Raw genomic sequence first — 11,581 nt, 5'->3', positions numbered from 1 at the left:
GCATAGTAAGGCCAAAGGGAAAGCTAAAGCAATGGACCCCGGAGATGCATTCTCAGCGAACAAGTTTAGGTGGGACCCTCGACCGGCGGCGCCGCCGCCGCAGCACCACCATGAACCAGCGGAGAGAGCTCGTGAACTAGAAGAAGTGTTTGAAGGGTATGGTGTGAGAGGAGCCACAGTGGCAAGGATGGGTGAGTTAGGGTTCACGGCGAGCACGTTGGCAGGGATGAGAGAAGAAGAAGTTGATGACATGATGGCAGCGCTTGCTCATCTTTTCCGGTGGGACTTGCTTGTCGGTGAACGCTACGGCATCAAAGCTGCTCTCCGGGCTGAACGGCGCCGTCTTGACTCGTTGAGATTACAACAAGGTCTTCAGTTTCAGCACCAGCATCTCGCCGGCGTTGCTGCTGGTAGCCGCCCTTTGCTTCTTCTCTCTCCGGATCATCCTCATAATCTTGATGCTCTCTCCCAAGAAGGTTTCTTCTCATATCTCAAATATATATATATATATACATATATATATATATATAAACACAAACAATCTTCTTTTCTTTTACATAAACCTTTGGTTGCATGGACATATATAATCTCTCTTTTAATCAAATGAACTTTGATTGAAGGAGGAGCTTATATGCATATTTATCTCTTATCTTTAGATGAAGCATGAATATATATAGATACACTGTTTTTTAAGAAAATAAAAACTTCAACTTCAACTTCTATGTGAAAATAATCTCTTTTTTGGTCAAATAAGCCTTGATAAAAGAAGATGTTACATATATATCTTTTGATGATGCATAAACCAAGTCTTTATTATTTATTAATTTTTTTTTCCAAAAAAGTTTAACAGATTTAACTTTAGCTTCTATATATGTAAGTATAATCCCTCTTTATATAATGAATCTTCATCAAAGAAGAGTATAAACATATTTCTCTTGAAGAAGCATCATTCATTTTCTTATACATTTAAAATCTTTGTGCACAGTCTAGGTTAAAAACTTTAGATTCTATCTATATATAATATCTACTCTGTCTTCTGATCAGATAAACATTGATGAATGAAAATTATATATATATATATATACAAATCTATCTCTAAACTTTTTGTAGTTGTACTTTAGCATATATATATATTTATGTGCGTATAATCTCTCTTTTGATCAAATAAAGCATTATTAAAGTTTATATATGTAAATATATATCATTGCATAACAAAATATATAAGAAAACCAATAATAAAGGTTGGCAGCATTAAAACACAAGAAAACTCTTTCTCTCTGAAAGCATATGTTGTATGATATAGGTCTTTCAGAGGAGCCAGTGCAACAAGAAAGAGAAGCCGCCGGAAGCGGCGAAGAAGGAGGTGGCCGGAGAGTGAGCAACAAAGGCAAACAACAACAACAACACCAACACCAACAGATGAAAGGGAGCAGCAACAGCAAAAGATCAAAGAAGAAGAAATCACACGGAGGAGAAGACCACTTATCGGATTCAGACTCCGAATCCGAAGGAAGTGGTGGCGGTTTCGGTTGCGCCGTCGGCGAACGCCAACGTGAACACCCGTTCATCGTCACCGAACCCGGCGAAGTCGCTCGCGCCAAAAAGAACGGTCTGGATTATCTTTTCCATCTTTATGATCAGTGCCGTGATTTCCTTCTCCAAGTTCAAGCCATTGCTAAAGAGCGTGGCGATAAGTGTCCAACCAAGGTAATCTCACCGCTAATACTCACCATCAAATCATAAACTTCCACGTGTTCTCTTGTCTTGTTTATTGATGTGACATCTAACTCTGTCCTCCCACGTGTGCTTTGGTTCTTGCGCTTGTATCCCTGAACGACCACGTGTCCTTCTTCCTCATTGAAATCTTTGTGTTTCTAACGGTTAACCACTGTTTAGCTGTGAGTTATGGTCCTGTTTAGATATAATTGATAATAGTAATTAGATTTTGGAACATGAATCATGAATGGCGGTTATAATAGTATATTGGATAATATTGTTATTTTGATGATAATATTTTAGGTTTAATAATTGATAACTCTCTCTAATTAATCATCAATCCCAGCTAGCATTAAATTTATATAATAATTATTATTAATATTATTATTAGTCAATGTCTCTTTTATTTGTATTTTTATTTGCATCTTATTTTAGTTCACACAAACATGAGTTGTAAGTTATCGTTATGTAGTTTGAAATTCTTTGGCTCGTTAATTTTTTTAGCGTTTTTAACTAGTAGTTTTGCTGTGATATTGAAGTTTTTTAGAAAAGAAAATATTGTTTAGGGGTGAGATATTAAGAACATGTTATAAAAGTATAGGGATTCATAACCATTTATTTCAATAACTCAAGTTTCTATCACTTCAACCTGGTTTTATTGTATGGACTACTATCCTTTGGTTAGAAAATCTATATGCACTGTAACTTTATATTAGATAATGTTACTACTAAGATAATATTTCATATTTAGTAATAAATCATCTATATAATAATCAATAGAAAAGTTGAAGTCTTTGCATGTGTGTGAAGCATCATTGTACTCATTTGAATTTACTTTCATTCACATCACTTTGCATATGGACCATGATGTGATCTTGTATTTTAAATGTTATTATTATATATACAGGTGACAAACCAGGTGTTTAGGTATGCAAAGAAGGCAGGGGCAAGCTACATAAACAAGCCCAAGATGAGGCACTACGTGCATTGCTACGCATTGCACTGTTTAGAAGAGGAAGTGTCAAACGCTTTGCGCCGGGCATACAAGGAACGCGGTGAGAACGTCGGTGCATGGCGGCAAGCTTGTTATAAACCTCTTGTGGCCATTGCTGCTCGCCATGGTTGGGACATTGATGCTGTTTTCAATGCTCATCCTCGTCTTGCCATTTGGTATGTCCCTACCAAGCTCCGCCAACTTTGTCATCTTGCTCGGAGCCAGGCTGCTGCTGCTGCTGCTGGAGGATCTGGTTTAGGTTCTGCTAGTGCCAGTTGTTTGCCTGTTCCTCCACCGCCGCCGCCACCGCCGCCGCCGATGTATTAGCTGCCAAGTGTCTTAACTAGCTCTTGGTGGACTTTTATTGAACACTTTTGTTTTGAGCTTTAACCATAGACACACTCTTTGTTTGGTGGTGATTTTGTCTGTTGAGGAATGCATGCATGGATGAATGTATTAATTGTTGTTTTGGATGCAAATTAATGGGTATTTATTAAGCATGCGTCTTCTTGCTTGTGTGTGTTGCTCTCTCTCTCTCTCTCTCTCTCTCTCTCTCTCTCTCTCTCTCTCTCTGTAGCTCTTATTATAATAAATGAGTAAAATAGTAAGTTAAAGAAAAAACAGAGGAAGTAGTGTAGTTTTCTTAAACTTAGATGTCTTTTTAAAACTTATCAAGGATTTCTAGATTTTTTTCGTTTATTTTAATTGTTGTTGTTATCAATTTTCAAGGTTTTGCAAATATTTTTCTTATTTTGATGTCATCTTTTAGCATTGGTTTTTGAAGGTTTGTTTGATCTAATGCCATTTATATTATGGTGTGTGAATGTAATGATCTCAGGTATCAATAAGGAACAGATGCATAAATCTCCAAGAGAATAGCCAGCAATTGAGTTTTCAACAAACAATTAACAGAATTTCAACATCAATAACAATAGTTTTAACAGTCAATCAACTTAAGTTCCCAGCTCTCACTAGAGCCTCAAGTTCTTCATTAGCGCTAAGAATTATTAGTCTACCCCATAACTTCTCTCAGCCTTCTTCTCCTTTGAAGAATGTCAGGCCTTCACTTCCTTCTCTTAAGCCAATGAAGAGCGTTGAGATGACTTGGCCTGGTGTCTCAGCAAGATGTGGCCTGAACTGCAGCTAGTCATTGTATTTCAATGTAGTTATGTATGTAACTAGTGTGAGTAATGGTCAGTTAGTCTCTCTAAACGTGGTTGTAGTGCATGAGAGAGTACTTTGCCTTGTATGTAGGTGTGTTGTGAATGTTATATAATGTATGTTTCTCTGATCAAATGTAAAGTCTGCATCTCTGTGTGTTGAAGAATTGAAGTTTAATTTGAGTGTTTTTCCATATTCCAACATACTCTCTTTGAATCAAAGCTTTCAATTGGTACCAGAGCCTAAAACTCGATCTTTGAAGGCTTTGGAGATGGGAGAAACATCTGGCTTCGTCTCAAAAGCACCTATGTTCAATGGTCATAATTATGCAGCTTGGGAGGTGAAGATGAAAGCCTACCTACGGGCTTATGACTTATGGGAAGCTGTGGAGAAAGATGATGAAGTAGCTCCTCTGCCAGAGCATCCAACTGCAACTCAAAGGAAGAGTCATACTGAAGCTACAACACTAGCTCTCACAGCTATACATACTGCAGTTAGTGAGGAGCTGTTTACAAAATTAATGACTTGTGAGACTGCTCGAGAAGCTTGGGTTAAACAGAAGGAGAAGTATAAAGGTGATATGAAGGGAAGGAGGGCTCAAATCCTTAATCTAAAGAGGGACTTTGAGATGTTGTGCATGAGAAATGAAGACATAGTATGAGAGTTCACTGATAAGGTTATGGGAAATTTTAACAGGATTTAGTTGCTTGGAGAAGACCTAACAGATCAAAGGGTGGTGGAGAAAATTCTGGTTAGCTTACCAGAAAGATTTGAACATAAAATGGCTTCCTTGGAAGACTCTAAGGATCTTACAACCATGAGCATTGGAGAGTTGATGAGCTCACTTCAAGCTGTGGAACAAAGGCAAAATATGAGGAAAGAAGAGAATGAAAGTAAAGCAAAACAAGTTGACATTGCTTTGGTTGTTGCAGAGAAGACCAAATATCAGAAGAATATTGTTAGGAAGACTGTTGGGAGTTCTTCGGGGCTTGCAAAAAATAGATATCAAAGTAGTAGTCAAATTGATAGTAATGTGAAAAAGTGGAGGGAGTTCCATCCTTTCCTTACTGCAAGCAAACAAACTATTCACAAAACTATTGTTGGTTTCGACCAGGAGTTCAATGTAGGAAGTGCAAGCAGTTTGGGCATGTTGAGAAGGTATGCAAGACTGAACAACAACAACCAAAGGCATAAGTTGCAGAAGAGGTAGAACAAGAAGATGAGATGATGTTCATGGCAATTTATGATCAAAAGGCTGAAGACTTGTGGACCCCACATTTTTTTAAATTATTTTATTTATTGTGCATGGATGACAGTTACGGAATTTTATTTACTTATCTTTTAATTAGGTTTCAAAACCCTAGTCGCCGTCTCTTTGTTTCTCTCGTTATGGATCTTTGTTTGGATTAAGAAGAGGAAGAGATTAGTTTTTTCCCCCTCTTCTCCTATTTTTTTTCTTTTGATTTGGTGTGTGGTCTGCGTGGCGGGGACGGGGATAGGTCTCTCCGTCGAGGGTTTTTGTCTCGAAGAAATATCGTAGGGATTTTTGGGGGTTTTTGAGCGATCGACAAGTAAGTAAACCACATATAAATCTGTAAATATATGTATATGCAAATTCTGATTTTTGATAATGGTTTATATAATCAATGCAAATTCTGATTTTCGATAATGGTTTATATAATCATTTTTGTTAATTTGGATTTTTATTGTTTAGAAAAATAAACATTTCTATATTATTTTTTTACTTTAGGAAAAATACTGGATTCATGGTGTGTATATATATATATATATTTTTGAATTAGTATATTTGTTTAATTAGTTTATTTGTTTAATTCATGATTAATTGAATTTATTTGAATTACTGGGAAATGATATTTTTGTTTTAGTGGGTTATTTCCATATTTAATTATTATTTTTTTTATTTGTGTGGATTATTATGTTAGTTAATAATAGATTATTTGATATAATTGGAATACTTTTTGATAGAAAATGGGATCACAGAATTTCACTGTTTCTGCGTTGACAATAATTTTTGATGTACAGATATATTTTTTTGTATAGAAATTCGTAGTCCCCAATTAACAATGCAATAACCACATCATCTGAGGGTTAAACAGCGACCGTGTCGACACGCATGCTCGACATAGAAACTATAGTTTCCCACCGTTCCGTCGGTGAAGAATAGCGACCTCGATATTACGGCTCGGGTCACGGAGGGTAAACCTATGAATTACGAAATCCGACTCGGGTCACCGAGTTTAAATAAATGAGTTATGATATTTTGTTTTGACATTAGTTGTTTGGGGGACTTATATGCTCGTTATTTTGATAAATTAAATCTGTTTTGAACCATTTCTGATTTATGGGTTCATTTTGATATTTATTTCATTATATTACATTTTGTATGTTTTTAAAGATTATTGAACATTTTGTGATCCCGATATTTTTAGTGGTTACTTACTGGGCTCCCAAGCTCATAATCCTGTTGTTAATTTTTTCAGGTTTTGAGGCTTTGTATGCCTACTTGGTTTCGGCCTTGTAGGTGTGCGGTCGTTTGTCAGCGCACTGGGCCTGGCGAGCCGGGTTCGGGACGTGACAAGACTCTTGCAAGAAGGGATGGTTATTAGATAGCGGATGCACTCATCATATGTGTGGAGACATTCATAGCTTCAAGGAGATAGACTGGAGTTACAAATCAAAGGTCAAGATTGGCAATGGAGAGTATGTAACAGTGGAAGGAAAAGGAGTGGTATTCATCAATACACTTCATTAAGGTAATTATCAGTTATGTAATGTTCTTTTTGTACCTGCACTCTCACACAACTTGATAAATGTTGGTCAACTGATTGAAATGGGCTTAGTATTGAACTTCCATGATAAATTATGTGAAGCAATTGATGAAAAAGGTACAAAACTATTGGAGATTGAAATGAATGGTCATAGCTTTGTATTGAAATTAGAAGGCAAAGCTGCTTATTATGTGAGCATGGATGAAACAACTTTATGGCATAAAAGATATAGGCATTGTAATTTTGATACTCTCAAGCATATGACTGATAGATAAATGGTGATGAGTATGCCAAATATGAATCCAAGGAAAGGAGTGTGCAGCGTATGTGAAGAAGGGAAGTCACACAGCAACCCTTTCTAGTTCAACAAACAAGAAAAGCTTCACAGAACTTGAATTAATTCATACTAACGTATGCGGACCTATGCATACTCAGTCATTGAATGGAAGTAAGTACTTTATTTTATTTGTTGATGACTTCAGTAGGTACACATGGGTGTATTTCATGATGATGAAGTCTTAAGTCTTTCATAATTTTGAGAAGTTTAAGGCACTAGTAGAGAATGAGGCAAATCTTAGAATCAAGACTTTAAGATCAGATAATCACACTGAATTCCTATCAAAATCAATTTCAAGACCTTCTACAGAATAGTGGGATACTTTATCAACTCTCAGTACCATATTCTCCTCAACAAAATGGAGCATGTGAAAAAAAGAATAGAGCAGTGTTAAACATGGCAATATGTATGTAATTTGAGAAGAAGATGCCAAAATACTTCTGGGCAGAAGCTGTGAATACAACAATCTATTTGCAGAATAAATTGGCTACTAAAGCATTGAATGAAGTTACTCCATATGAAGCCTGGACAAACTCTAAACCAAAGGTAAAACACTTGAAAGTCTTTGGTAGTGTTTGTTATACTCACATTCCATAGGAGAAAAGAACAAAACTAGACAAAAGAGCAAATGTTGGGATTTTAGTGGGCTATAGTGATGTTTCAAAAGGATGAAGAGTTTACAATATACACTCAAAGAAAATCGCAGTCAGTAGAGATGTCAAAGTTGATGAAAATTAGGTTAGGATTGGGAGATGAAGCACATAACATCACATGAATTAGTACAACAAGTTAGTAAGTCTGTTACTCACAATCAGGGAGAAGAAAGTGAAGAAATTGTGTTTGAAGAACATGAAGATGATAACATAAATGAAGAGCCAGTGCAGCTCAACAGTGAAGAAGATGGGGATAATCACTTGTTAGTCAAAGGTGTCAGAAGTTTGGAAGATATCTATGCAAGACGTAATATGGCTACATTAGAACCAACTACTTGTTATATATGAAGCCTTATAGTCAGAAGCCTGAAGATATTCAATGGAGGAGGAGCTTAAAATGATCGAAATGAATAACACATGGGTGCCTATAGGCAAACCAGTTGGTAAGAAAGTCTTGGGAGTCAAGTGGGTATTTAAGCTTAAACTGAATGCAGATGGGTTGTTGAATAAACATAAATCCAGCCTTGTTGTGAAGGGATATTCACAAGAGATTAGAGTAGATGTCTTTGATACATTTGCTCCAATGGCAAGATTGGACACAATTCGACTATTGCTGCTCAGAAGGGGTGGTCTGTGTATCAGATGGACATCAAATATGCATTTCTGATTGGGTATTTAATTGAAGACATTCATGTTTATCAACCTGAAGGTTTTGAGAAAGTTTGTGAAGACGAGAAAGTATATAAACTTCAAAAGGACTTGTATGGATTAAGACAAGCTCCGAGAGCTTGGTACATCAGGTTGGATAGTCACTTGGTGGATATTGGGTTCACTAAGAGTTTAAATGAAGCAACATTGTATGTAAAAAACAGTGGGAGGGATTCCCTAATTGTATCAATTTATGTTGCTGATATACTGATAACAGGAAGTAGAGAAGCTGAAGTTGAGGAGTTTAAAGCCAAGATAAGGTCTGTTTTTGAGATGAGTGATCTCGGTAAGATGGCCTACTTCTTAGGAATGGAAGTGCAACAAGGGGAGCAAGGCATCTTTATTCATTAGAGAAAGTTTTGTGAAGAACTACTGAGCAACTTTTGCATGAAAAATAGCAATTCAGTTTGTACTCCATTTGTTGTTGGAGAAAAGCTAGTCAAGGATGATGGAACATATCAGATACATGGGAGTATTTATAGAAGCTTAATTGGAAGCCTCTTATATATATGCGCAACCAGGCCAGACATTGTTTTCTCAGTCAATTATATGTCAAGATTCATGCAGACTCCAACTGGGAAACACTTCAAAGGAGCAATCTACGCTACATCCAAAGAACAATTGACTATGGAATACAATATGGTAGAGTTACATCAGTGAAATTGCTTGGGTTTTCTGATAGCGACTGGGATAGAAGTGATGAGCAGATGAAGAGCATATTAGGGAGTTGTTTTAGTGTGGGTACTGGAGTAATCACCTGGAGTTCAAAGAAACAAGGTTCAGTCGCTCAATTATATACTCTCTTTGAATCATAGCTTTCACTTCTCCTCCTTCCTTCATTGCCTTAATTATATACCTTCTATTTTTACTCTCTCTTGCTTTTATGATGGGTGTTATCCATCTCCCTTTGCTTGGCTTAATCTCCACTGACTAATGATAAGGATAACTTTGCCACGTGTCACTCCTCGTACTACACCCTCCATGCTAGGGTCGTGTTGCTCCCATAAATTCTTCGTTTTTAATCCAAACTTGCACCAAATTCATTTCTTTTGTTCCATATACTTCTCGAATAGCTTACACAAGAAAAATAACCAAAACATGCATAAACACTACAATATAAATCTTGAGAACAAACTAAAAACTCCAAATGAAAGGATAAAACATGAATAATTGTATATTTATCAATTTTATTATGGGTTGAATCGGACTTCATACACATTTTTACTAATTGACACAACAATCGCACTTGCGCCTATTTATGACTCGCACCCTTCATCATGAACATAATAAAGCACTATATTTATTAGGGTTCGAGAACCTATGATTAATGGTTGCATTATAACAAATTTAAAAACAAAATATTTAATTTATTGGATATTGATCATCAAACGTAATTTATTTTAATCTTAAATATAAAAAATTCAATAATTTAAAAATATTTGAGTTATATTGGTTAAAAATCATTTTATGATTTGAATATATAAGTTTTTTAAAACTATATATAATTAAGTACTAATAATTATCAATTTAAATAAAATGTTCAAAGCGGCTTATCAGCAATATTGTGTGTCCACAAAGATCGCTAAAAAAGTGGAAGACTTTCTCAGCAACTTTATTTTTAACTCTAAGAATATTCTTCCCACTTCACAATTTATATATTCTTACCAAATTTAATCAACTTGAATTCTTTTTTTTTTTAACTGTTGAATTTAAATATCATATTATTTAAAATGTCGATTTTATTCATTTAAAAAATATAGATTTTATTTTTTTCCATTTATTACAAATATTTATTAAAAATAAAATAAAAATACTTGTGAGTATTAATTTGAATAAGAAATAAAAATGTCATGGATTAAAAAAACACAAATTAACATTAATTAATTAATTAATAAAAACATAACATACAAACAAACTAGATAGTAAAACAACACATTATTGGAAACTAAAGTAGCACACAAGTTCTAAATTATCTTCATTATTTCCATAGCGCACCCATAAATGTTCAACCAACGAAGTGCAATAGGAGCATCTTTGTCCTTAATTTGCCTGTAATGACAAAAAAACTGTTCAAATCGTGCATCTTCATTTGTACCAATTCAACTACTGGATGACACTTCGCTGGCATCCATTATTGGTGCATTGCAATCTCAAGCATCCTCGACTATCATGTTGTGCATAATCATGCATGTAGTCATTATATCATGTAAGACATTTTCCTCCAAAATCGTGTTGGTTCTGTCACAATTGCAAAACAAGATTCTAAAACACCAAATACCTTCTTGACGTCTTTTCTGCATGCCTCTTGTCTCATTGCTAAATATTTTTTCTTCGGAGTTCTGACTTGATGAATAGCTTATACAATAGTAGATAATTTTGGATATATGTTATCAGCTAAATAATATCCCATATGGTACTCATTTACTTAAATGATGTAATGAGCAGGATGAGCAAAACCTTGTGCTAGGTTGGAGAGCAAATTAGAAGTCTCTAAAACATTTATGTCATTGTTAGTGCCCGGCATAACGAAAAAACATATCATATCTAGAGATCATGGTCAGTTATTGCTTCAAGAATAATGGTTGGATATCCATACCTTTCTCTGTATTGTCTAGCCCATGCTGTGGGACAATTTTTCCACTTCCAATGCATACATTCCAAACTTCCAAACATTCCTGAAAGCCATGTTGTTCTCCATTGTAAAGGAGTCTTACAATATCATTAGCATTAGGTGATCTAAGATATCACTCAATGAGAATCTCTACGATGGCTTGACAAAAGTTTTGAGATTTATTTGCAGTTGATTCACTAATTTTGACATATTCGTCTATAGCATCAGCATGTAAACCATATGCCAACATTCAAAAAGCAACAATAATTTTTTTAAACTAGATAACCCAACTCCACCAAGACCATCACATCATTGTTGGAAGTAACTATCATGGTCCTTAACTACCTCAACAATGCGAAGAAACAAACTTCATGACATTCAATATCTTTAACGAAACATTTCAGCATTATATCATGGATTTTCCAAAAAAATAATAATCATTCCACAAATTGTTTAGGTATAGTTGAACTCTAGTGTTTATTTCTTTGACATTGGTTGTGAGATCTTTGATGCTTAAATTGTTTTCTTAATTGCAATCATATCTATTTGAATCTAATTACATATTTGAATGTTTGGTTGCTAATGAGACAAAAGCCCTAGCTATCATGTTTG

The 11,581-nt window shown here is 35.2% G+C and overlaps 1 protein-coding gene across 1 annotated transcript; it reads left to right on the top strand.

Moving 5' to 3' along the window:
- On the top strand, nucleotides 1–3,199 carry LOC120270165 (floricaula/leafy homolog). The gene is made up of 3 exons (XM_039277188.1): nucleotides 1–476; nucleotides 1,304–1,707; nucleotides 2,624–3,199. The coding sequence occupies exons 1-3, from the start codon at nucleotides 32–34 to the stop codon at nucleotides 3,035–3,037; spliced, it is 1,263 nt and encodes a 420-aa protein (XP_039133122.1). The 5' UTR covers nucleotides 1–31; the 3' UTR covers nucleotides 3,038–3,199.
- Nucleotides 3,200–11,581: the final 8,382 nt, after the last annotated feature.

This window comes from Dioscorea cayenensis, chromosome 10 (assembly GCF_009730915.1).
Source record: "Dioscorea cayenensis subsp. rotundata cultivar TDr96_F1 chromosome 10, TDr96_F1_v2_PseudoChromosome.rev07_lg8_w22 25.fasta, whole genome shotgun sequence".
Taxonomy (NCBI): Eukaryota; Viridiplantae; Streptophyta; class Magnoliopsida; order Dioscoreales; family Dioscoreaceae; genus Dioscorea; species Dioscorea cayenensis.
Note: the sequence above shows the minus strand (reverse complement) of the source record. Positions and strands in the feature narration are given on the sequence as shown.

Coding starts and splice junctions, on each gene's coding strand:
- LOC120270165 (XM_039277188.1), top strand. CDS start 32: ATGGACCCCGGAGATGCATTCTCAGCGAACAAGTTTAGGTGGGACCCT. Junction 477..1,303: donor TGATGCTCTCTCCCAAGAAG/GTTTCTTCTCAT, acceptor TGTATGATATAG/GTCTTTCAGAGGAGCCAGTG. Junction 1,708..2,623: donor GCGATAAGTGTCCAACCAAG/GTAATCTCACCG, acceptor TTATATATACAG/GTGACAAACCAGGTGTTTAG.